Raw genomic sequence first — 27,589 nt, forward strand, 5'->3', positions numbered from 1 at the left:
CCGTGTTATTACTCAGCACATATCTGATAATAATAATAATAACTCCGTTTACTTGAATAACATTTACTTGCATGCACTTCTCACAAAACTCAACACCATAAAGATCAAATTTAACGTACGTTGACCCGAACTTTTCTGATAAGTCGGAAGGCTCTGAGCGGCAGGCCAAGATAAATCGTTCAGCTGGGCGCACCGAGGCTTCGAGCTGCTAATCGGAGCCTTTGCCGGGCTTCTGTTCTTCTGTCGACGAGCCCCCTGAATACCAATGTTCCCGCTGTAATTTGGGAGCGATGGGAGCCGAATCGCTAATGTAGCCGCGGAGAACGACGCGGCGCTCAACTTACTTTCGTTTTTTTTTTTTAATTTTTTTTTTTTACAGATGCACCGTTTCTTACAGTCTGCCGGATTTGCAGTCCTCCGGGATGTCAGAGCGCCCCCCCGCTGGTCGGGAGGGTGCGTGCGGCCGGCCCGTTCAGCTGCGCATGTGCAGTCCTCCTCCCACTCATGCCAGCGCGACTCGTACACACGTCAACCCGTTTTAAAGACGCAGACAGCAAAAGGGAAGCACGGTAATGACAAAGTTGATTTTGATTGCTGGATTGCTACAGTGACCTTCCTGAAGTGCAGGTGTTGAGCAATTCCGATATGTGCTTTCGAAATATTCTACAAGGTCGGATTTAAGAGATTTGAGAATCCATTCACATCTTAGGCAAAAAAAAAAAAAATTAATGGATAAAATTTCATTCCCAATCCCATTTCATGAAATTAATATGTTGTTATTAGCTTTCTGTGGTAGTAATACATATCAAATGTTTTTTTAAACCCTGTTGTGCTCGGTAAACCTGGTTTTCCCATTTTCCCACTGTAATACAATTCCCATCAAGCCTTTGAAAAACATCTCATAGTCATCAGTGACTAAGAAAAAAAACAGGGTCGTGTACAGAGTTTTTACACAGTGTTTAAGGATAAAAATTGGCTCCACTGGAATGAGTAAGAAGCCCCACGTCACATTTGACCGATTCTGAATTTGAATAAATCGAAAAGGTTTCAGAGAGCAGGACCGCCGATCGGCTTTACTCATCAGGAGTAGTTTATCCATCTCTCAGGAACGCCGTCTTATCGTGCTCAGGACGTTCTGTTTCAAGCGAAGTTCCCCTTTCAGTTCCGTGTTTCCCGCTAACAGACAAGGGGCGAGAGGTCAGTGAAGCGCCGCGCGAACCAACCCGGCTCGGAACCCGAAGGCCGCCAAGCCCGCCGCTGTGCAGCGCTCTCTCTCTCTGGCAGGCGCGACCGCCGAAACCTGGCGGACCAACCTGGCCACCCCAAGACGGGAAGGCTGGCGGCTCTTCTCTCAGAGCTCCGCGGCATGACGCTTGAAGGTTTAACTTGCCGAACCCCGGCACGTCGCAGAGTTTCCTCGCCCACTTGTTAAACCGAGACCCGCCACGGCGGCCCCGGGAGCCAAAATGGCCGACAAACTAGCGACGCGGCTCAAGCGGCCCCTCGGACGAGAGGGTTCGCCATGTTTATAACCGAAGACGTTAAGGAACAAAAGATAAAACCTGACGAACCGAACGCCTTTGACGAGGGGGTTCACCTTCAACGCCTCAGTGAAGGCTGTAATTGGAATAGGGAGATAGGAAGGGTGGCCGTTAGTGTGGGGGGGGGGTGGGGTGGGGTGCGCGGACCCACATCCACGCTCAACACTAAACGCAAGCTTTCCTTTAGTCATCCCGCTCGTGAAATCCGAAGAGACCGAAGCAGGTCCCCCCCCCCCCCCGCCGTCGAGCCAAAATGGCACCCTGTGTAAACAGTTTCCCTTTCCACCCGCGGTGGCACGGGTGCGGATTAGAGAAGGAGAAAGGAAATGCTGGCGAGCGCCGAGGGGGGGGGGGGTGTTTCGGCCTTGCCGCAGTCAGTGTCGTCCCAAACCAGTGCCAAAAAAATTAAAGGGAACCGAGGACAGGACCCCTGATTGGCTCCCGTGGCTCAGATCCCGCATTAATTAGGGCGCGGCGCGGGGACCCAGCCCGTCTTTAATTGGCTCCTCTGCCGGCATTCTCAGACTCCCGGGGACGAGGGGGGAAAAAAAAATAAAGCAGAGAAACAGACACGGTCAGGAATGGTTGGACGAGAATATAAAAAGGAACCGTGGAAGAATCACACCCAACCAAGGAGTGAAGTTCCCCAAAAGAGACAGGTAGTGAGAGTTCGCAGCATGACCACAGCCCATAGTACAATACACCAACACACATACACACACACAGATGCAACAAAGCAGCATGGAAAAAATACATCATTCCAGCTTAAACCTAAGTAGGCCATAGCAACACTGTACAAGCAAAGAGGTGCTGCCATTTTTTGGCAAATTTTTCAAAACAATTTTTTGTATTTAGCGGTAAAAATCCATCTAGGAGATTGCTGCTGAATATCGATAGCTTGGATGTTCATGTCTGGTTATGGTGTTCACTGCAGTGGACGGCTGAACAGGTCGTTTAAGCATAGTTATATTGTTATACATTTCACCAGTAGACTGTTTTACATTCCATGCAATCTAAAGACTAGTTTAGAGCAAAGGTTTGCGATTCAAACGTGCTGCAGCTAGCTAACTCTTCGCAAAACTACAGGTTTGTAACACTCTAAAACTGAACTGTCCACGTCAAAGCAACAAGAGACATTGCAAACTGTTACCACAGCAACAATGCTATCCTCCTGAATAGCAGGTGTCACCGTTGGTTCAGGACGAGACCACTTGTATACCTCACTCTCTTTAATAACCACAGTAAATTTTAGAAAAGAAAAAGATAAGAGGATGCTGTGGCCAGTGCAAACACACCCCCCCCCCCAGCCCGCACCACCACCGCCACCACCCTTCTTTGGAAAACACTGAACACAGCACGAGTCTCACATCCTCTCGGGTTCAAAGGTCACGGCTGTATCGGCTGCATCGCTCCATCGGAGTAGCGCCGATAAGCGCTTCGTTTCCACGGCGCTCCGTCGAAACGCCGGCTCGCACCGCCCATAAACAACGCCGGACACGCCCTTCAGGAGCCTTTGGGCCGCCTGTGCAGAGGAGGGGGTCGTGGAAAGACCGGTAAGTGGGGGGAAACGAGTCACTGAATTCAAACCAAGAAAGCCATTAAGTCGGCCATCAAACGCGGCAAAAAAAAAAACGCAACTCGAAGCAATACTTCCTGACGCTCTCACGCTAGTACAGTACCTCCGGATACGAGCTTCCGCCAAACACACCTAAAAGGTAATGTAGGGTAAACGCAAGGTAAATGCACCGCAAGATGCAAGTAATGTATACAGCCTAAAACTGTCACTTAAAAAACTGAAATTTATTCATTTTTACAAACAAAACACGGACCACGTTTCAGAGTCTTTACGTATCGTCGACAGAGAAGAAAATGACGGCGTAGTCGCAATCGGTTTCTCGTTTTTAAGGCCTGAAGCAGCGGCCCCGTGAACCTGTAGCTTGCTATATGAGAGAGAGAGAGAGAGAGAGAGCGAGCGTGGGTTGGCACGCTCTGGGTAATGTTTAACTCTGCAGAGCGGGCAGGGCAGCGAGAGAGGCGAAGTCCACAGGTAGGCAAACAGCGGCATTCCGCCCGGTCGGTGTGCAGCGTTTCTCAGGAGAAAGATCCAGAAAGAATGGGGGGGGTGGGGGTGGGGGTGGGGGTGGGGGTGGGCGGAGCGGATTTAAGGGGAGCTCTGAGGACAACAGCACGGAGGCCAGCAGCAGCACAGGGAGCGGTTTGCTTTCAGGTCAAAGACTGCGTATACCCAGCTAACACCAAATGTCCCCTCACAACGTCAGTGGAATATCATGTAGAACTATAACATTGCGGCTACACGGCGGCAACGTTGAGAGAACGCTTTGTGTTAGCTGGGTGTCTGACGTGTAGTCAATATGATGCGTAGTCCAAAAAAAAAGAAAAAGGAATTTGGCAAAACTTTACTACAACCCTCGTCAGAGATGAAAGGCCCAACCGTTAAAGATCTGACAAAGAACAAACAGCAGGACGGGCCTGAACAGCGAGAGGGGAGAGGCTGTGGCCCTTTGTGCCAGCTCAGCGATGGGGCCCCAGATCAGACACACACACACACACACACACACACACACACACACAGACACAGACACACACACAACCAAACATGCCCGAACACGAACGCGCGCACCCAAACACACACACACACATACACGCGCACACACACACCCAAGGACACTCCCACCTTGTTAAGGAGGGTCAGACTGGAGGAGCAGGTGAGATTGGATCCAGGCCCTCTCACTCGCTGATGGAATTAAATTATTGATCCGATGACAGATCGTGTTATGAGGAATTCATGGATCCACAGTGCTGTCTGGAACCCCCCCAAGGCAGGTGAGAAGGGTGGGGGGGGGGGGCCTTGGAGGACTAGCAACACGGGCCAGGGGGAGGGGAGGGGTCAGGCAAAGAATCGATCATCCTCACTGCTCATTAGAAAAGCCAGCCAATTTGCTTTTATTTAACTCAATCAAATTGATCTGCAATTAAAACGAAAACAATTAAAGCAAGTTTGCCCAGGTCTCGTTGCGTTGGGAGGAATCAGACAGTGCCGAGGGGTCGCAGGGTCATCTTTAAGGTATTTTCAGCACCAGTGATTCACTCAAGTCATTGATTGGTTAAAGAATCCACCAACAATTCATTACAAGTCTTTGGTTGGCTAATTATTTCCACCAACGATTCATTACAAGACATTGGTTGGCTAAAGAATACACACACCATGTTCTCTAGGCCTTGATTGACAGCTGATGAAAGGAAACCACAAAAACATGCTGATGCTGTGGCCCCCTGGGAATTCAGTTTAACACCCCTGATCTAGAGCTACGAGAAAAAGAAAGCTTGGAAGCACCAAAGTCCACGCTAAGAGGCTACACAGAGAATACGTGCTCCTCCACTCCCAGGGTTTACCATCAAGGACCAAAGTGTGGATTTAACCGCCAATATCAAGGGTTGTTTTTCAATTTAAAAAACCAAAGACTAAAGACAAGGTGAGTATTTTCACACGTCTGATGCCAGCGAACACTTAGAGCCGTTTAATCTGCAAGCGTGTTGAAAATCTCTCCTGACAAAAAAAAAAAAAAGAAAAAAAAAAAACTGGTACAAAGGATCAAAAATGATTTTTGGCAATACGTTGCGTTCTGTGAGGATTCACCCGCTTGCACGAGGCTCCTCCCCTGGGAGGCGTGGCCAAGCGACCGACAGCCTCGTCCCCGCAAGAGCGGTCCCTGTCACCGTTACCACGGATACGCGTGCGTTGTAATAGGTTGGCTGGGGAGTATCTGCCTTTCTGGGGGGGGGGGGGTGGGGGGGGTGGGGTGCTCAAGCGTGCAAACGTCCCCTCTGGGGGCCTGCGGTGTCTTTCCAGCTGCTTTCAAACACAGCCACCTCTCATGACCAAACATGCCTCTGAACCAATGGGGCGAGATTCTTCTTCTGTCTTCTGTCCTCGGGACCCGAATACTTGGGCTCCAGCAGAGGGGGAGAAAAAAAATGTTTTTCTGGAAGTCCCGTCTTTCGAGAGCTCCGCCAACACCGTTGAGAAAAACGAGGGAGCGGTGCGAAAAGCAGCAGCCGTCCACGCCGCCCGTTGGGGAGGAGGACCGGTCACCCCCACCCGAATCTGCAGTGGGGTTCGCGGCAGCAAGCCGCAGATAATTGGACATTACAAATTACGGTGGGATTTTGGACACGTTCAGCCCCACATTGGCTGCCCATTTGTAATGTGTGAGTTTGTTTTTTTTTTTAAGTTACACAGGGTAAATGGGACGTTTCGTTCCCGTTCACCAGCCTGTCAGCCGTGTGGGTCACCCGGGGAGAGACGGGGGGAAAAGGGGGCTTTCCGCCCCGAAAAAAACAAACCGGCTCCATGTGGCCCGATTTCCCTCAAAATGGCAGAAAGACGCACGCTACGAACGCAGAAGTGAAACTGAGGTTGACCGTCTGCCGTCGGAGAGGAAATGCGGACAAACGAAAAAAACTGTGCTTCCCTATAAAAAAAGTTCAGTCCCGTTTGAACCATTCGCGGACGATAATTACGGCAGGCGGACATCTTGAATCCCCGGATCTGTCTCTCAAACCTGTCGCGAGACAGGCGATGTGTCGACGCCCCGCTGCGACTGGGGGAGGCTCCGTTTGCCCGTTTGTTTTGCGCGAACGCTCCGACGCGGCGGTAATCTCTGAATTACTGTGACTGTCCTCCTGTTCCCTGGCTACAGCTAATTACTGTAATTAAAAGTCTGAGTGGTGGAAAAGAGCCAAACTACGAGCAAAATACTAAAACACGGGCTAAAATATGAAAGTGTGAAACCGTAGAAGCAACACGGGCCAGCAGCACGGTCATCCTGAATGTGCATTGTGGGAAGGTGAATCAGCCTGTGAGGTCACAAAGGGTGGTTTTTTTTCTTTAAAAAGCCGCCGCTGGCTGGTTCAGAGCTGCGGTAAACACTGGGTTGTAGGAAACGGCCTGGTTGAATTTCAAACGGAGCAAAAAAGGGCGAGGCGGAGCAGAGAGCCAACAGGCTAACAAACACGGCCGGGGCCTTGCAACGTCAGGCTAACCGCCTCACACACAAACACACACAAACACACAGCAGGGCCTCACAACGTCAGGCTAACTGCCACACACACAAACACACAGCAGGGCCTCACAACGTCAGGCTAACTGCCACACACACAAACACACAGCAGGGCCTCACAACGTCAGGCTAACCGCCTCACACACAAACACACACAAACACACAGCAGGGCCTCACAACGTCAGGCTAACCGCCTCACACACAGCAGGGCCTCACAACGTCAGGCTAACTGCCACACACACAAACACACAGCAGGGCCTCACAACGTCAGGCTAACCGCCTCACACACAGCAGGGCCTCACAACGTCAGGCTAACTGCCACACACACAAACACACACAAACACACAGCAGGGCCTCACAACGTCAGGCTAACTGCCACACACACAAACACACAGCAGGGCCTCACAACGTCAGGCTAACCGCCTCACACACAAACACACAGCAGGGCCTCACAACGTCAGGCTAACCGCCTCACACACAAACACACAGCAGGGCCTCGCAACGTCAGGCTAACTGCCACACACTAACTATGCCTCACATACAAAAACACTAACTCTCTCACACACACACACACACAGACACAGACTCTCCCTCTCTCCCCCTCTCCCCCATTCTCTCTCTCCCCCTCCCTCCCTCCCTCCGTGTTTACACGAGGCGCCGTTGGATCGGGACGCCCAGCTGGCCGGGGCTTCTGGAGACATTCCTGCGGGTGACTCATCGCAGCTGAACGCGTGACATCATCGCTCCTTCGGGAGCCGGGGGACGGCGACCGCGGAGGCGTGACTCCGCCAGGGCTCCTCGCTCGCTCCTGGCTCCGGACGCGCTCAGACGCCGCGGGGTGCGGGGCGAGGCTGGCGGGGCTGGCCAGCTCAAGGCTAGCCTCATTACCAGTCCATTTACCATTTAGCCTCAGCACTGCACCGGCTCTGCCGAGAGCGGGTTTGGTGAAAGGGCAGCGATCGAGGAGCAGCGATCGAGGAGCAGCGATCGAGGAGCAGCGATCCACGCACTACTATTCCACAGCACCTTCTCTTCAGGTTACCAATGCAAAATCAAACCATTTTAGATTAGATTAGAAATTAGAGCTTCGTTGTCCTCAAGAGAAGGGTTATTCTCACGACCTAATCCTGACCAAGACCTGTATATAAAATACAGCGAATCATCGAGCCTCATATTCCCATATCCCTGATTTTTAAAAAAGCATAAATCAAATACAAAAAAATTCAAACGAAGTCAAGTGAAGCGAGCGGCCGCCGCTCAGATTTCAGCAGACCTGCAGAACTCCCCACACCGTGTCATGGAGCTGCCGGCCACAGGTGGCGCTGGCGCGGTCCGGATTTCGACCCGAAAGGGCGGGGTACGCCCACGCACCAGTGTGGTGCCTTCGCCAAATAAGGCACCCGGCAGCCATTTTGAAAGAAGGGCTAGTGGACACGCTGAGCATGTAAATGCAATGTTTCATTCAGTTATAATGTACGCCTTGGTACACGGTTAGCGTAGTTAAGTTTCACTACTGCTTTAGTGTGGTTGCACTGACGCATGCTGGTCTGGGGACTGTCATGAGCCAGGTCTGGCATCGCACACTTAATCGCACATCGCTACGTCAAGGATACTCACATATGGCCCTTGAGGCCAGTAGTACAAACACAACACCGCACAACACAATGAGGAGAACAGGCCATTCAGCCTAACAAACCACTACCGGGTTTCTTTTTTTTCCAATTGGATGGTTAATTGACCGATTAACACTGCTGATTGGCCAGAGGTTTAACTCACCTGGTGTCCCAGGTTTAAATCAGTCCCTGATTAGAGGGGAGGAATGAAACCCAGCAGCACTGCTGTCCTCGAGGGCCAGATTTGAGTGTCCCTGGGCTAGCTGCCTAGCATCCGCTAAATGTCTGTATGTATGCGTGTATGCATGGTCAATACGTAATCACCCCCACACATTCAAAGGTCTTAGGTGGAAATAATTCATATGAAATTTTCCTTGCTGCAAGACTTAAAGCAGTCACAGAGACATAGCCACATCACAAAGACAGACTACCTACCTGCACTTGAGAGAGTGATGCGAAAGATAAACCCTTCCCCTTCCCCTTCCCCCCTCCGGTACACAAATCGAATTAACGGCCAATTTTCAATTGCAGACAAGCGGAAACGTCTTTATGCACCTACCCTCAGAAGCTCGGATGCATTAAAAGTTTTTTTTTTTTTGTTTTTTTGCCTGTGTTGTCATGCATGAAGCATCCAACCGCACCGGAAGCACTGCACCCTGGGGATTCCCACCATTTCGCCCGAGTTTGAGTCAGAGGAACCGTTTTGAAAAGGGCACACGTGACACCCGTGTGTGCTCAAGTGTCTCTCTGTGTGTGCGTGCGCGCTGTGTTTTATGTAAATGTGTGTTTGTTGGCGTCTGTGCACGCTTACAGTACATTTATGTCTGTGTGTATGCATACAGGAGCATGTGTGTGTGTGTGTGCGCAAGCGTGTGCGCAAGCGTGTGCGAGTGCACGTGCGTGTTGCGTGGGTATGAGTGTGCATGTGCGTGTTTTAGTGTTCTTCTCTGCTCTGCTCTGTTCTGTTCTCCTTCACACCCGGTCTGTTACCTCCGCCCTCCTGGGTTGGCTGACCTTCACTGCCAGCTGCTGCCAGGGCAACGACCCCTCCTGCATCTGCCCCACCCACCCACCACCCCCACCCCCCTGCAACCCCTGCCAACACCACACCTGGCCGCGGTCCAGTTGCAATTGGAAAATGAACGGCCCTCGGCAAAGTGCCAAAGGCGATCGGCATCACGCTGACGCCTATCAGCACGAAACAGCGCGTCTGAATATTTCGCTCCGTCGCGGGGGAAGGGTAATCAGAAATAATCCTGGCGCAAGGATTTCGGGCGGCGTTTTTTTGAAGAGGCGAGGCTAGCCGTGCCGTCCGGCGCTCGGACCGCGGAGTTAAATCGGGCCGTAAAAAAAAACCAAAAAAAAAACCGTGAAGGGCGTTCGCCCGAGAGCGTCGCAGCTCGTGAATGCCCGAATGGGCACCGCGGGCCGTACCCCGCTCCGGGGCCTGCCCTTCCTTCAGCTCCAGAGCGTTCCACTTCCGAAAAGTCAAAAACTGCCCGTTTAATATATTCCCAGGTGTTCTGTCTCCCCAAGGAAAACGATCAGACACCCTCCGTTTTTACACTTACATTATGGAAGGCCACGCGTTGTCCCCCAGTTTCCTTTTTCAAAATCTAAATAAACACACCCACTAGCCAGACCCCGAGTTAGCTGGATAACTGTACTGACTAAAAACCCGATCCCACCCTAATCTGGAACGTGGACTGAAGTAAGTAAAAAGGTGTTCCAGAGAGAGAGGAGAGAGGAGAGGAGAGAGGAGAGAGTTTTAATAAGCTGGGTTTTATAATAAATTCATTTAAATTAATAATCAGTTAGATTAGTCTCATAATGATACACAGCAACATACAGATGTAACTAAGGGTGATGGAATTTGCCTTTAAATGGGGGGAGTTGTACGGATGCCAAATCCAACACAGCATCAGATAAGATCAGACAGTAAATCCTTGCCTTCTGAAAAATACATTATGTAGCTGTTATGAATGAACGATACAGGAACTGCTTAGAGGCCTACTAATCTGATAATTCTGTTCACCTCACAAATATCTTATGTACATATCGGCTAGCGAACTGAAAACAGGGCATCCTGAATCACAGAGGGAACAAATGCGGTGTTAAGTGGAAAATGAAAGCTTGCAGAAAACCAACAGGGAAGTTCCTCATCCTCGCAATACAGAATTTTCGTGGTCCAAAATAGATTTTTAAAAAACCAAGTGCCAAGTCATTCCAAAGTTGACCCATACAAATTCAAACACCATTGATGACTCACCGCTGAAGTTCAAGTCTTAAGACTGCAAACAAGCCCGTGTATAGGCCTACCAAGAGATTTAAAAAATGTATTTGTTCTTCTTGTTTTGTGTAGAAGGATAATCTCTACTCTACGGTTTTAGGAACCAAGAAAAATTCACTAAACCACTAGCCCTAAATCAGCTGGATCAGCAGACGGCTTTCCATTTAACTTGTAGACTACATTGCAGCTAATCTGTCAATGGAAGGAAAGTACCCCATTTCAAAACTGTCATAAAAGAACATCTGTAGAGAGATGAGGGTGTATTCTAGCAGAGTGGAAAAATAGCCTAGGAGAAGAATAATTTACAATGCTTTACTGTGGAGATAAGGAAGCGGCTCCATCTCTATTTATTCAGAAAGAAAGATAAACACCGAATGGTGAATTAGCGGATGGAACTGGGGCTGGTTTTAAGTTGCGTGCATTCAGCCCGACGAACAGATGGCTCTTTCAGAAACCTGGCCTTGTTCAAACTAGAGTTTGAGGACTCAAAACGAAGCTCCCGTCCCGCTTCCGCGTCGTCCAGGCAGCGGAGTGGCGATACAATCCTTTTCCATTTCAACGCCGTGGCGAGGACTCCCGTTCAGCGTAATTTAACGAGCATAATCCACCGGGGAGAAGGCTCGTCTTTCAGTACGCTGCGGCTTAATGGGAACCGGGGTATGCAAAATGCAACTGAGAAAGGAAACAAGGCTTTACAGTGAGCGCCGTGAACAGATCCAGGGACAGAGGGGTACCGGAATGACAGCGTTGATCAAGTGATCCGGGACCCTCATGAATAGGGCCACTGTCTCGGTGTCTGCACGAAGGCAAAACAAAGTGCGAATCGGGCTACTCGCCAACAGTCTACAGGCATAAAATGACGTTCTCTCGGTTGTAGCTTGTTTACTTGTATACAGGTTATATTCTTGAATTATTAAACCGTCCTGCATTTAATTCTGGATTATTAATGACACCTGAGCCAAGGGGAGTCAATGTAAAACAGCCCTGTCACACAAAATCACGTGTCACTAAATTAAATGTAGTGTAGGCAACGAAAAGTCGGTTTGAATTTACTCCCTCCGATGTCGTTGGGCTACATTTGCGGTCTGAGTACCCAACATTAAATAATATAGCGACATTTCAACAGCCCAGATAACACTCAGTCGTAGACAAAACGCTACGCGTCAAGCAACGTTACAGTCTGGCTAGACCTTAGGCGGCTTTCGAAATTGGTTACAAAGTAGCCCAAGCAAAACACCGATAGTCACTTTAATATAGTATGTGTGGGCAATGATCATTTCCTGACGAGATCCACATGCATATTTTTCTAGGAAATCTTTCTCGCGTTTTCTTCCGTACTTTCATTTTCAGGTATGCAATATGCCACATACATTTCAACACTGAAGCATATCGATATAAAAGCATAACCAGACTGCATCAATAATTTGAATTTCACACATTTTCACATACAAAGTGTAAACAATTGTTTTTTGGTGGTTCCAGTCGCTGCTGTAACCGACGATCATTCTTAAACCGACAACCACGCTATCCATATTTGAACGACTATGCGTGCCAACTAGATACTCGAAATGGATAAGAAAAAATACAACATTCCCACCACGTCGCCTTGGGAAGATTGTTATCAGTGATCCAAGGGAGCACATTTGCAAATATTTGTAATGTTTGTAAATACGTTTGATGTTTTATTTAAAAACAGCAAACGTGTTTGCAAAAAGCAAAGTTTTGTCCGAAGTGTCAACCGAACAAAACATCCGGCTAGTCGTCTGCATCCCATGGATTGCAAAGGCGAAACTGCAGCGGCGCGGTAGGCTATTCCACGGAAGTATGCTACACTAACCTATAATTCACCGCATCGACGTATGAATCTACACAATTTTAGTGTCTAACTTATCCAACGAAACGACCATAAATTCGGCTTTGAACAATACATCTTGTAGCAAACGTGGCATATACCGGTTTATTCACACAGATCTCCATGTGCCCGTTCAACTTCAAACTGGCATCGACCAAAAAACATTTCAACTCACCTTGAAAGCACAGCGGTTGAACACACTCAAGTAATCCAAATTTCGTTTCCCCGTTACACAACAAAAGCGAAATATATCCACGATCCTCGACGCGAGAAAAAGTTCACATCTTACTCACTCACTCCCCTAAGCCAGAAAGATGAGATATAAAAAAGACCATTCCATGAAACGCCGGGAAGCTACACGAACAACTTAGAACAAAAAAAATCCCACGGCAAAAAAAACAGCTTAATATTTTCTCCACGCCCAGGTACCAAATCACATGATTAAGCCAGGTGTGTTTCCGTAGTAAATTGTGCTTCAGTTGAGGACACACCTGTGTGATCCGGTCATATCCGCTTTGAACATTTCAAACAGGAAATTCTGAAAAAAAAATTGCGACGAAGGAGAACGATAGAGCCAGAGAAAAGAAGGAAAAAGAAAGGGGGATATTATTCTCCTCCCCCTTCTCAGTACAAAAGGTTGACTCTAGCGGGGATCGGTTTACATCTAGGATCGGGAACGACACGAAACAACAGCGAAACAGCAAACTAGCCTGCAACTTACACCTCGGCCCAACCCTCTTAAACCGAAAATAAGGAATGGGAGTTCCCTCCAGCGGCGGATTCAGTTCACCGCAAGAATCGCTATAGTATAGCCTTTTCCCGTTCGTAGGTTTTGCGCTGAATTAATTTTAATCCATTGCATATTTATGCTAAACCCGAGATTAGGGCCGCTTCGTTGGAGTATCTATTCTTAGGCACCAGCGCAGAAAGCATAGATATTGCCCCGTTCAATTTTATCAGTTTTAATTATAGGGAGCAGATACATATATATGTGCAAGTAGACTCGCCTACGGTTATTTCCCTACAATGATGCAACGACTGGAAATAATGGGGTTTAAAAAAAAAAATTATTTTATTGTGACTTATTTTGGCATGGGACGGTGGTACCTGGTATTCTGGAAAACCACGTGCATTTCAGATGTAGCAAATGCACTGGCGCCAAGAGTAATGGCTCCACGCGGGAAGAGCTGACCGATTGGGAATGGAAACAGTGGAGCAGCTCTTACGCAGGCACATTAATACGTCTAGTGCAAAGATTATATAATATTAATGAAGAAAGTAAAAATATTAAACATTTAATATGCAAAATAAGCCTACACGCATGTTGGCATATCTATACATTTATCAATAATAATAATTAATATTATGCTTTACTTTCATGTTTTCATATGACAAAATAAATTTGATCAAAATTTCACATATCGTGGTGTAAATGATAAATATATTTCGAATGTTTTATTTTTTTCTCCCTTTTTTTAACCTTCTTTCGGGAGTATTGGCTCCTGCATGCTCATAATTGGGTGACTCTGAAAATAAAACTACAACTCACGTATTTTCACTGTCATATATTTTGAACTTGAAACTGTGCTACCGGCAACAACAGCTCGTTCATTTGGGAGAACTTGCATTTCAGCGTAGGAACAGACCGAAAGCAGTTTGTTTCGGCAGTAACAGAAGCGTGTTTTTGTCCTGAACAAACCAGTAGGCAACACACAGCTTAAGAGAAGACCAGCACGGTCGGAATGATCAATGTTGAAACAGGTCACGTAGGGCCTATATTTCTCTGAGAAGAAATATGTTCAAATAAGTTACTCGCAATGTGTAGCCAAATGCGGTCTGGGCTCTCATGCAGCTCAGAATGGAGCCTGTTTTTGTGCTTGCAGGTAAGATTCATTGTCTTGCAGAGCCAGGACAGCGTGAAATTCGGAAGATGGTGAAAGAACCTCGCTTTAAGCAGAGACAGTATCAGGGACAGGCGGGGATTACTTGAAAATACACTGTGTTACCATTACCAAGAAGAGTATCAAAACCATTTTGATCCGTTCCCTTAGATTACCCGATCTGGGAAAATTTTTTAAAAATGTCATGCGGGAAAACTGAAATACATTCCCAGAAGAACGGGTTCAAAAGAAACCCTCTTTTAGAAACCCTGTCAAGTGCAAGGTCCGTTTGGTAAAATGGTTCAATATAGGAGGCTTCACACTTTTCACATCTACCATTGAGGATTCAATAAAGAAATAGAAACGGTCAATCGCAAAACCATTTGTACCACATATTTCAGAAAAAGCATTCACGTTCCCTGAATTTTGGGTGTTGGCCTTGGTGCTTACTAGTCGCGAAGAGTTCAGTTGTACCTACACGTGTTCGTTCACAATCGCGGTGTATGGCTGCAGCGTCCTCTGCTGTTAGAATAAATGTGATGCATGTGTCAACAAAAGGGCGTTGAATTTAATGGCTGAGTGACCTCACCCTAGTACACCACTCAACCTTAACTGGTACTTTTGTTCAGAAAATCCGACTATTGATTTGGACCACACAACTAAAATTCTTCCATACAGCCAAATGGAAAGAGTAAAGAAAATGTATACTCCACATCAGACGTCAAAAACAAAAAACAAAAAAACAACAACGTTATTTTCGCAAAACCCTCCAGGATTTGAATTTGAGATCTCCATTCAAGATTAAATGTGAAATACCTTCGTCTTTTATCATCCAAATCGAGAATGAGTATCCTCTGATAAATAGGTCAGGCCTTATTAAAAGGTCGCTTACTTCGCATTTGAAGTGTGACGTATAGAGCACGAAGTAAAGATTCCACATAAGAAAGAAGCAAGTGGCAAGTAAGAGAACTGGTGAAGGGGGAGAGCTCTGCGCGAGGGCTGCTGCAGGTGCCGGTTTGGGCAATGGCAGACAGGCAGGTGTTGAGATTGCTTGGTTTTCACCTGATAATAGAATTGGGCATGTGATAAAAAATCAGCATGCTGTTTGTAACGGGAAGTGGCAGTGAGTAATTGCAGGAAATGTGTGATAACCAAGGGGTCTGATTGGGTGCATGGTGGATGGGATCTGTGCCGGCCACCTTGGGCTGCTGCCATTTTACGGCCATCTGCCATGCTCTATTTTTGCCTCACAAACGTCACCAAACATGACCCAGGACAGTTTTGAGAGAAAGACAGAGAGAGCTCTGTCTCTCTCTCTTTAGGAGTCTTGAATTAAGAGACTGCTAAATCCCTTAATTTAAATGTGACATTATCAGGTGTTTACACATTTTACCGTTAACACATGCCATGAAATCGAGATGGAGTGGAAAGTAGAACCGGGAACATTTCCAACAAGACTCATTCGTGCTCATTCAGATGGATTTGAAACTCCTCATGCAACTTCTTTTTAACAATAGGCAGGAACAATAGCAGAGCAAGTCTACGCGTGATAACCTCTTATCCGGTGTTCAGGAATAGGTTACTACTGCATTATGTTCATTTTCCAACCGGGCTAAAAAAACATCTAGATACTTTATTGCCTTCTCATAATGGACCGCCTTGTGTTACTGTCGGTGAAAAGAAAACGAACAACCCGCAGGGTTGAACCTGTAAATAGTAAAGTCAGGGCAGCCATGCGTAAAAGCTTTGCGTAAAGCCTATACACGCATTACGCAAAGCGCAAGTTTCAGCGTCCGTGGATCTCCAACGCTCAAAGTATCTGCCTCTGCAAGCACATGCGGCCCGATGACACCGAGCCGTTGCCTAAACCGATTTAGAAGTTCGGGAATTAAAGGCAGAACCGGGGAGGCAAAGAGGAGTCAAAAACAACGATAAAGCATTTGATCTCTCTCGCAAAATCCCCTGAATTAATTTGGCGCGACCGTTCGGCGTCGTCAGATTTCAATTAAATCCCATCAACCGTGAAGATCAGTCGTATTGTAATTAAAGTTATCTCGCATCCTTTCCCTGGCCACCAGTTTGAAACAAAGGTATGTCACGTTACAGGTGACAAATCTAATTTATATTGTACCCCAGTAGATGCCACGTAATTGCGTTTTGCCCAGATAATGTCAGAGATTCTACTTGATATAATTTCTCATTGTCATCACTTTAAGTCTACAAATGCAACCCTATCCGAAGGTTCTGTTTGTTTTACAGTCATTGGTCTCCACTTAATTTTCCCAATCTTGTCAGTCACACTGTTCGTGGACCAAAATAGAGTTGTACATGGCTGACTGATATTGAATAATAGGTTCCACCAAGCAGCACAATCCAATACATTTTAAACTCATTTGCAATGTCCTTCCACAACTGCCACTTGTCAAAATCCTTCATTAAAGAAGAGGCTGTGTTCCTCATGGTGAATGACGCGCGTGTGTACACCCGGGTTCCTCGCGAGAGTTCTTCCCACCAGGGAGTTTGTTTTGACCTCTTTAGCTGGGTTAATGCCCAGTCTCTCGGCTTTACAGCTTCCTGTTATTCTGTAAAGTGTCTTTGCGATGTGAAGAACGATGTGCAAATAAAATGGAACTGAACGGAACTTTACTCCTTACCACACCTTTAGCACAGAACATTTTGAGAGCAAAATGTGGCTCCATGATTTCAGCTGTGAGGTAAATGCATTACCTGATACAAGTGTGAGGTGGAACGGTGATTTTTAGCTGAAAAGTATCAATTTGATGATTTTGCAGATGCTTTTTCCCCCCAAAGTGACTTTCAACAGTGCATTTCATATGGTAAGTAAAAAGCATCAGGGAATTGGCACAGTTGCAATCATGTAAGTGCCACTGTCAAGGTGTACATGTAAACACCTGTAAGCTGAATGGAGAGAAGGGTTCTTTTTTTTTTTTTTTTAAAGTCAGAAGCACTAAGGTATAACCTGAAAAGGTGAGTTTTGAGTAGAAACTTGTGGAAGACAGCCAGCGAATCTGCCTTCCTGATTGATTGGGGAAGATCTCTCTACCACTGAGAGGTGAGGCTGAGACATTAGCCCGGGAGGTAGAGCAATCAGTCATCTGTAAATCAGAGCCGTTGCTGGTACAATCCCTGTGCCCTCTGGGTAAAAATGTGTAACAGTGTCCTTGAGCGAGACACGTAACCCCTAATTGCTCCCGACGAGCTGGTTGGCGCCTTGCACGGCTGCCTTTCGCCGCTGGTGTGTGTGTGTGTGTGTGTGTGTGAACGGGTGAACGAGAGGCATTGATTGTGAAGTGCTTAGTGCAGCTGTAGTTGCAGAAACAGTGCTACACAACCGCGGCCCCTTTTAGAGAAGAGCCAGTACATCAAACATTCCAACAGGGGGCGGTGTCACATCACAGTTATTATGTGAGCCATCCTGCTCCCTTTCGCTCTCACTGTGAGGATGTGACAGTAGGCCCTTTCTAGAGAACCCACCTCATTTTAATAATATGAAAATTGGGGTGTTTTACCATACAATGTTCTCACAAAAGGAAGTGGCTGCAGTGTTGGTCAACTACAACCGCAATCACTGAACAGGCACACTTACCCAGAGCAATGGATAGAAGTGGAAAACACCAATGTTAGGAATATGAAAGTGCAGTATCACCAAAACGGCACAGAAGGTCCATTTATAATCGACATGTGCAAAGTGAACCCTAGAAACAAGAATTTGAATTGCAGCAAAAGAAAGTACTGCTAGGCAGATAACCTGTGCAGCTGTTTCCTATAGCATTTTCCAGAAAGGAAAGAATAGAATTTCTTTCCAGAAAGAAAGGATAGTGAAAGGGGCTCTGCGGAGCCATTGTGCAGTGTGAAGATGAGGGTCTTCATGTGTCAGAAGATGGGCAGGGATTCTGCAGTCCTGACTGTAATGGGAAGCTCACTGCATCACTAGGGGGCCAGAACAGACGGTAGAAATGACCCGGCAGTACAGGTAGAGGGCCCTGACTACATAGGGCCGCAACAACATAGGGTCCCAAGCCCCCAATTCTATAGGGCCCCAACTACATAGGGCCAGACTAAAAAAGCCCCCAATCGTAAAGGGCCTCGACTACATACAGTCCCAACTACATAGGACCCTAACTACATAGGGCTGTGACTACAGAGGGAGAGTAACACAGCAGTCTGGATAAGATGCAGAGCTCCGCGGTCTTCTCTAGGTTATGGGTATCGGGTCAGACAGAAACCGATGTTTACCCTGGGGAGAGGGGGAGAAAGGAGAGGGGGGGGGGACGCTTTTCGTGCTGGCATTTGACGCACTGCGTACGGGGGGGGGGGGGGGGGGGGGGGGGGGGTGCTTCCTGCGCGAGGGGCTCGGCGGCCGGCTGAACTTTCTCACGCCGGGAGCCAGAAAGCCCCAAGAGCCCCTCCGAAGAAACCCTCCGGCCTTTTTTTTCCCGGCAAGGGTCACCGTGGAAACCGGCAGCAGCTGGCCGCCCTCCGGGGCCTCGAAGGCGGCGCGCGGAAAAATACACGGAATCGCCGAACCCCCGTTTCAGTCGAAGCGCAGGGCCCTTCGTCCCTGGTGTGGTTACCGCGTGAACGCGGCGACAAACGCACGTGCGCACGGCGCCGAGGAAGACGTGTCAGGCACGGTAGGCCGCGTCACCGTGTCCCAATCCCACAATTCACTTTTCAGACTTTATGGTTTGGAAACTAGGAAGCCTGCTTGCGATGTCTCCCTTTTCATTTTTCCCTGATTCCGTATTGGTGGTGCACACCGTAAAGGAGCGATTTGCATGGGGATCAGTGGTTCTCATTTCAATTCCTGTCCGACAGGCACATGGGACTTTGGTAAGGGGCTGACTCCCCCTACCCCTACCCGCTGTCCCAGGCCCAGACCTGGAGAGGGGGCCCTCTGACCAGCCGCATGAACCACTTCCTCACCCTAACCCCCCTTCCCCAGAGAACTTCCACAGGGTCTCTCTCTCACACACACACACGCTCTTTCTTTCTCTCTCATACACACATACACACCACTACCACTCACACACACATACCCACTGTCTCTCTCTCATACACACACATACACACACACCCTTTAGATAGGGGTTAAACATCAGCCCCACCCCCACCACATACATATCACCCCACACTCCCACCACATATCACCCCCCCATCCCCACCAGATAGGTGTCAGTGTCCATTTGGTAAAAGGGTTTGAATTACGCATCACTGTTCCCACCCCTTTCTCAAGTAAATGATGGGTACCCAGCTGTACATGTTTATGTGGTTCTCAGACTCAGAAGGGGGGATACTGTCTTCTGGATAGTGTCTACTTGTGAAGAAATGTGACGTGAGGTCACATGACCCTGTGAACAAAAGTGCAGTCATGTGACTCTGCTAATGGAAAGCCCAGTTCCCGCTGTGAGGCCTTGCAGAGGGAGAAGGAGTCATTTTCACAAAGTGTCTTTCCACCCACTTCAGCAAAATGATTGCTGTTCATAGTTTTGCATTTGAGAAATGCAATACCAGATGCCTTTTCTTTTACCAGAACGGTCACACATGCATGTAGCAGGTGAACTAATTATCTTCAGCCGAGTCTACGGCCTCTGGGGGGAAGCCTGAAAAATGTCAGCCTTTGGCATTGAGAATCAGGCATCAAACACAAAAGGCTGTCCGCGCACAGTCGTCAAGAAAGTCAAGCTGGTGCAAAGATGGCGGAGAGTCGCTTCTCTCCAGCCAGGGCATGAAAGGAGTGAATCCGGCTGGAGAGGCATGGATAGCGAGGCAGGGCGGGACAGGGCTTTGGGAGAGATGTGGGAATGTTTGTTTCTTTGATCGAGGCTCAGCGCCAAAAGGCTTGTGGGGGTTAAGCTATGCGCCAGCGTCAGGTTACTCATAAATGTTCCAGCGACCTGCCTAACTGGAGCACTTCACTTCGCGCCAGTGTGTGAGACCGGCGAAACGGCTTCGTTTGACGAGTGGTGAACCGAACTGTGGCCTGCGCGTGTGGGATGACGACAGAGCGAGGATGCGATGCTCGGCGTGGAAGAAAAAAAAACTGAATGCCGGGCCTAAATCGGATCATTAGAGATGTTTTTGACTGCTACATACGGTTAAAAAGACTGGTTTAAGCCATCACTGAAGTTCCCAATCTCTGTTAACGAAGAAAAAGTAATAATATTGGGATTTGCTTTAAATTGTTATGTAAAATTAAGCACAGATGTTGATTGAATCCTGCCAAATGTCTTTACCAACGTTTCACGGATATCATGTTGCCCACCCAAATGCATGCTCGCCTAACTCCAGTTTGTTTACTGCACAAGGAAGAACAGAAATGAACAACTACACAGAAAACAATTAAACACAATAACGTGCAACTTTTGTTGTCGGGTAGCTTTTGCGCAAGGAACACTTAGCATGGCACGAGAATTCTAAATTCCCGACACAAACTATTAGAAAAAGACACACGTCTGTATGATTACGGCCCTCTGCCAGCATTAGATTCCTATTGACAATTTTGTCGCCACATGTAGACTTTCAGATGAACGTATAAACCACTGTAGACTGGCGGGGAAGCAAGGAGAAGACTGTCCCTTTGTTTAAATGTTTATTGAACAATATAGAAAATTAAGTGAACGCGCAAAATATGAATTCAGTCCCGAGTGATACACTTCTCTCTAGAATAATATTCCAACTGCACGGCGCGTTATGAGAACACTGGAGAAATGAGAGGACCGTGAAGCGCCCTTGTAGACGTAATGTAAGATATTGCTTACGCACACGTTCCCACGGTAGGCTATATCGTCCATCAATACACCTGGCACGTCTAATATGCGGTCAAATATCTGCAATGCCAAGTAAAGCCAAGCTTAATTTATCACAGAATTCCAATGTGTAATCATAAAACGTAGTGTATTCGGCATACTATTTTACTAAAAATTGACTTCAGATTAATGTAAGTAGATCAAGTACATGAAAGCCGTTCGCACTAGATGTATTCGAATGCAAATGTATTAAAATCTCGGCACAAACCGTGTCCCTTTAGCTATAACCTAGCTAGGTATGGGCTATGCGTGGTGTATAAAACGCGATTAATATCATCTGAAAGCCGCACGATTCCAGGTCGCGCGCCATGGCACGTATAGCTGCCGCAAACTGTGTAGTTGTAACTACGAGAGCTCTCCGGTCTGCCCTGTGCGCGTCCAGGCGTCCGCATTCCAGAGCATTGTAGTTCTACACCAATGTCATGTCTTATTAACGTGATAACAGCGTTTGGGACTATATCTTAGATCGTACAAGGGAGTAAACACGAAGGAATGGACGAAGAGGGACTCTGGACCCGTTACATATAGGTAAGTGGGTCACGGAATGTGGGGTAGTATTTTATTGCACTGCATCAAACCGCGTTTCGAGTGACGACTGCGTTAGCGCAGGGACCTCGCATTGACGTGAGATATGGAGACGCGCATAATCTGCATATATCACGCTGCTTTACATAGCTAATGTGCTGTCAATGAACAGCTATTGCAAAGCTGCCCCATCAATACAGCATGCCACCGTTTTCATGTCTTGTCGAATGACTGAAGGCATAACAGTAATACCAGTTACCAATGGCGGTGCTGTGTGTGGTGCGGATTTCTACCGAGAATTCCCATCTGATTTATACATTTCACACCAAGACTTAGCCTACAGAAAACAGAAGCCTTAATGAGAGCATAAATGTGGAAAAAAAACATGAATCGGCTATTGAATTATGATAATGCACGTTATTCCTATTCGTTAAATATGTAGCCTATATCACCGATCGTTCGTTCTTGGGCTAAAGGGTATCATAGCCTACATAATACTGAAAATGACAATTGATTTTTACAAAATTAATCATCATTAGCTGTGGTTACGATAATAAAATTTTTACTATTATTATTATTATTAGTATCATTAGTATGCTAGTGACAGCATTTTTCTGTCCTCGCCAGCGGGTTTTTGGCAGGATGAGACATCCCATGCTCCGGGCAGTTTTTGACGCTCCTGGCTTTGACAAGTTTGGAAATCCGATAGGAGGCAGCACCATGTGCCGCTGAGAACTCACAGCTAAAAATAATCCGCTTCCATTATACTCCGTCTGATCACACTCTCTAAAAACCCGGCTCCAGGAATGAAGCTGAGTCCATAACCATACTTTGCCGAGGTAAGCCGTTATTAGAGATTCATATTCCATGTTCTGCGTTATGTCGTTGCTTTTGTTCCGCTGGCAGTGGAAAGGAGTCTGTGATGAATTGAACAGTTTGGATTTGAGTTGTGCCGGCAGTAATACCTGTGATTTTAAAAATGACTTATTTATGTATTTATTTTTAGATCTTTTAAATATCGTGTCTAACTATATAAACGACTCTGGGCAATACTTGTTTAAAAACAACCTTCAAACGAAGAAAATGTTGGAGGAAAAACTGACATATTTGTCTGCCAACTTTTAGGATACTTTGTGAACTAATAATAGTAGCCTAGCCAGCAGAAGCAAATGGGAGGACTGTTTCACACGAGGGAGATTGTTTAGGTATCTTATGACCATATTAAGTTCTTTTATGTTTAGCTGTGTACGCAATGGCTGTAATATTGCTAGGCTAGGTTTCAAAATAAATAAACAGATAAATAACTACAAAGAAAATATATAAATATGAGTATCCATATAAAAAAAACATTCCAAACAAAGGTACAGGATTACCAGTTACAGGAAACAGTGGACATTAAAAACACAATCGCATGTGAAGAAGCAGAACTACAGCATGTGTTTTCACCACACATAGCGTTTGTGTAGTCAGAAGCCCGAATAGCGCAGCTATACTCCTAATTTATTAATAAGGTTAGGGAGGTCGCAAGAGTCAAGGACAAACAGTGTCGATGTGACCATGACCCAAACGCGGAAAAAAGGAGACGTCTTTATTTGGGGGAAAGCACAGCATCATAGTCGTTTTGTGCCGCTGCTACCTTTTCTAAGTTTGTATGACACCACGTCATAACATCATTACACTTATATATCCTACATTTACTGAACAAGGGAAATTAGAGATTCACTGATCTTGACGTTTTGGTTACGTGATTTATCTTGTCTGTTAACTGTAACGCCATGTCTTCACAAGAGATGTAGATCTGTTCTTGTTCTTAAAAACACTTACTGGTAATTTCAATTGAATTATGCATGTGCAGAAGTCCTAATAATTCCCTTGTCAAAGATGAACTGAATAATATGACAGATAAATAATATATAATTAATAATTCATATATTACTTAAGCAACCGGGTAACAAATTGGTAAAGAGTTGCTCAAAGATGGAATGCAGTACCCAGACTGGGTCATCTGATTGTTTGTGACATGCCATACCCACAATGCAACACGGGAAGAGAGACATTGTTTTATCCAAATCACAATAACTGGACATAATTACCTCGCAAACAATTTATCGGTGACCAGGATTATCATAGGGATTGCGTAAATGTTCTGAATACGTAAATTTGTCGAGTTTCATTATTGTCCCATGAACATTATTGGTAAAATCACGAAACACTGCAGGACGGTTTTAGGGGGTTATTCGATGCTGTTATTTTTGTGAAAAACGATGCAAGTTGCCTATATAATCTGGACAAGTAAGTGAATTCAAGGAATCTGTCTTTCACTAGGCTTGGAATATGCCAGTGATATGTAGTCTCCATATTTTTTCTCATTACTATCTCACAACCATTAAGGGATGTTACCAGTACCAGTTATGTGAGATATGTCTGCACTGTTTTTTTTTTCTGTGATTTTTGCAGAGCTTGCGAGAATGAGTAACTATGTTCATTTAATAAGTTTTCATCATAATATTCTCACAGCCGTACAGGAATCTGAACAGTTCCCTAACATTCCACAGCGTTTGTGTTAACTGAGATTTGGTCCTTTCTGCCGGTCTGGCCCAAGATTTTCTCAGTATCGATCCGGCACCATGGCCTTCTGCGGAAGTGACCAGAAGGACTCCTACAGCGTGGAGGAGGGCGTCCTGAACAACGGCTGCTTCGTGGACGCTCTCAATCTGGTCCCCCACGTCTTCCTCCTCTTCATCACCTTCCCCATCCTCTTCATCGGTGCGTAGAACAAGGGTGCCAGACATCAGCCTCAGAAGTACCGTTTGGTTTTTTTGTGGTTTGCTCTCAATCAACATCCAGTTTTAGGCCTTTGGACATTTTACTGTGCAATATTAAGTCAACTAAGTTAACAATGTAAATTCAACTAAATCCCAGTGGGTTGAATGCATTGACACTGGGTTGGGTTGAATGAATTAACACAGTGTTGAATTAACACTGGACATTTTACTGTGTGCCTGGTTTAATTTCAGTGATGGGTTTAAGAGTCCACACACCTCATTTCCCCGTGTTAATGGTTATTAATCATGTAGTGATCATATTAAAATACTTGTCAATGTCTGCGTTGAATTCTCTTGCACTATTTCTTAATTTTGGTGCTTATTTGGTGACTTCATCCAGACTGACCATTTTGATAACAATAATTTGCAACCCAGACAGATTATAAAGACTTGCACCTTTTCACATATGTACACAGTACATGCCTTGGGTCTCTCTATGGCCAATATGTAAGCACCTGTATAATCGCAAGTACAAGCGGGTTTCGTTTCACCTGCGCCCCCCCCCCCCTGCGTCGTCTCCTTTGTGCAGTCAGTTGCCTCGGTCTCAGCCGAGCTGAGTTAAGGAGAACAGCTTTTCCGGGTTTTACTGAGCGCAGTGATCCAGCTATCTCCGTAATCCTGTTTCGAGAAATACACCCCCCCCCCCCCCCCCCGACCGCCGCGGGGCTGGATGTACTTTTCCTTGTTGCATCAGCGGCTTCCGCTGGAACCCGAAAGCCCGCGCTTCCCATACTCGATGGGAATAACCCCGACCCGTGCCCCCCCCCCCCACCCCCCGCGCGCTCCCTCTGGGACCCCTTAATTGGCGCTTCCCGGTGGAAGCTTTCATGATGTTTGGATAAGCACTGTGAGAAAGCCCAGAGTCATTTCCTACGACTAAATTTCCCTTCGCGTCGAAATGACAACTTCAGTTTAACTCCGCAAAAAAAAACAAAACGGGTTTATTCATAGCCACCGTCTCCGATGCCCTTCTCAAATTTTTGCTGCAGCACTAAAATATGACGTATTTAAAATTGCAAACCTATGTTTTGATGTGACTTGTTTCTCAAACGGACAGAGCAATTGTGAGCTCGTTAATTAGACTTGTCATGACTTATGACTGATTCAGTTCATTAATTGAAAAGTCAATTAACTTTTTTCGTGAATTGAATGAATTTTAAGTTTCCTATAGCTGGGGTGTGCGCTCTGTATTTGTTGTTTGGATTGGTGCATTAGCCTTGCTTTTGTTTCAGTTTCTTTTATGCTTCATGCTCCATACAGACTTCCTCAGCAGAAGTCGGCATGCTGGCATTGTCTGGGTTCAAAACCAGACCGTGGGGCCCATCCACACATTAGCCGTGCCTTAACGTGGGGCTGCTGGTGGGCATGGACGGGCCCCATGATCTCTGATCCAATCCACCGTGGCCGGTAGCTCCATAGGGCAATGGGCTACACATCCGCTGATCGCGCGAGGGCACGGGAGGGTTCAGGTGGTCAGGGGTCTGCGTTTGATCGCTATCTAGCGACCCCTGCTGGTCGATCGGGTGCCTGCGGACTGCAAGCCGCATGTGAAAGGTCTTCCCGCGTCTCCAGTGCATTTCAGCTCGCCGGCTCAGCTTTGGCTCCGAACACATTGCCGCAGCAGCTCACACACAGGCGCCGAGGTTAGACAACGTCACAGGTGTAGCGCCAGTTTGGGACGTCCGCCCGGGCAGGCAAATTCTGCGCAGACGTCATTCAGAGGGGTTTCAGTCAGCCTTCTGAAAGCAAGCGATGTCAAAAAGGAGGGATAGTGGAATACTGTTTGACTGGGCTTTTCTGTCTGTCCCCTCCCCCTCCCCCCCACCCCCCCTCCTCCCCCTTCAGGCTGGGGAAGCCAGAGCTCCAAGGTTCAGATCCACCACAACACCTGGCTCCACTTCCCCGGGCACAACCTTCGCTGGATCCTCACCTTCGCCCTCCTCTTCGTGCACGTGTGCGAGATCGCCGAGGGCGTCGACTCCAACAAGTGGGTCCCCCCCCCCCCGGGGCCGGCGGGTGCGGAGGGGACGAGACCGCCACGCTCCCCGCGGGTCGGACGGAATCTCGGAAACGATCGCTCAGGGCCTGAGAAATTTGAGCTGTTTGATCTTTTTTTAGAGCTGATTTCATGCGCCACGATCATTTGCAGGGAAATGTTTCACTTATAATTCGCCCGGTTAGACTCCTCTCCCGCTCCTCTTCGAGAACGCGCTGCTTGGTTTAGGCCTCCTCCTGCAGGCGCTAATGCATTGTCACGCTTGGGAGTCGCACTGCTGCACAGAATGTTCGCGAGCTCCGCGATGGGCGGAGCTGTAGTTGACCTGTCAATCACTGGCTTGCTAGAACAAATCAAAGGCATTGCCAAACCCGTCAGTCACTTGATAACGTATGCTTGGCTCCTCCCATTTATGGCCTTGTGAAATCCCGCTGTACCCTCATTAGTGTCCACTTTTCCAGTATGCTCTTTCATCTTGTTAAGGCTATTCATTTTTCAATATTTCCAGTGGAACAGAACTTACAGAGTATGAAGTATGATGAGACACTTCTAAAATAATTCTTCAAGAGGAAAAGTGTCCAGTTCAGAATAGGTAAAAATTTCACGTTGGATTTTTCAGGCGAATGGTCAGCAACCACCTTCACCTGTTCCTGCCGGCAGTCATTGGGTTTATAGCGGCTACTACATCCCTGGTGTATTACCACAACATCGAAACCTCCAACTTCCCCAAATTATTACTTGGTGAGTACGACGAGCAAACGGCCTTTGTGCATTTTTTCAGTCCACGTCGGTGACACGTCACAGAACTGGGACGCTTAAAAACATTTTATTTTATATATTTTTTTTAATTGGCAGCATTGTTCGTTTACTGGGTCTTGGCCTTCGTCACGAAGACCATCAAGCTGGTGAAGTACGCGCAGAACAGCGTGGGGATCGAGCACCTTCGCTTCTGCATCACGGCCCTGCTGGTCCTGCTGTACGGCCTGCTGATGGCGGTGGAGATCAACGTCATCAGAGTGAGGGTGAGCGCTCCTCGCTTCCCCGCGCCGTCGTCACGGCGGCCCCATCCGGTCCGGCGTAGATACATTTTTTTTTTTAAAACTTTTTTTTTTTGGCTGGACCGCAACAGCGGGGCCAGCCCTACGAACGCGAATGT

At 47.1% G+C, this 27,589-nt stretch overlaps 2 protein-coding genes across 6 annotated transcripts in view; one reads left to right on the forward strand and one right to left on the reverse strand.

Annotated features, from left to right (window-relative positions):
• The window catches only part of LOC118219248 (plexin-B2-like), a 68,356-nt gene extending 55,246 nt beyond the window's left edge, over positions 1-13,110 (reverse strand). Inside the window, exon 1 of the mRNA XM_035402255.1 lies at positions 12,553-13,110. The gene's annotated coding sequence lies outside the window, so the exon portion shown is untranslated. The remainder of the gene's footprint in view (positions 1-12,552) is intronic.
• Positions 13,111-21,370: 8,260 nt separating this feature from the next.
• The window catches only part of abcc9 (ATP-binding cassette, sub-family C (CFTR/MRP), member 9), a 37,561-nt gene continuing 31,342 nt past the window's right edge, over positions 21,371-27,589 (forward strand). Inside the window, exons 1-6 of one of the 5 annotated variants that reach the window (XM_035402266.1) lie at positions 21,371-21,615; positions 22,240-22,451; positions 24,215-24,378; positions 26,283-26,424; positions 27,053-27,174; positions 27,289-27,455. In XM_035402266.1, the coding sequence (XP_035258157.1) occupies positions 24,240-24,378; positions 26,283-26,424; positions 27,053-27,174; positions 27,289-27,455 (570 nt within the window). In that variant the 5' untranslated portion in view covers positions 21,371-21,615; positions 22,240-22,451; positions 24,215-24,239. The remainder of the gene's footprint in view (positions 21,616-22,239; positions 22,452-24,214; positions 24,379-26,282; positions 26,425-27,052; positions 27,175-27,288; positions 27,456-27,589) is intronic. The other 4 variants (XM_035402265.1, XM_035402269.1, XM_035402268.1 and 1 more) reach the window with 4 other exon arrangements.

Source organism: Anguilla anguilla, chromosome 19 (assembly GCF_013347855.1).
Source record: "Anguilla anguilla isolate fAngAng1 chromosome 19, fAngAng1.pri, whole genome shotgun sequence".
NCBI classification, from domain to species: domain Eukaryota; kingdom Metazoa; phylum Chordata; class Actinopteri; order Anguilliformes; family Anguillidae; genus Anguilla; species Anguilla anguilla.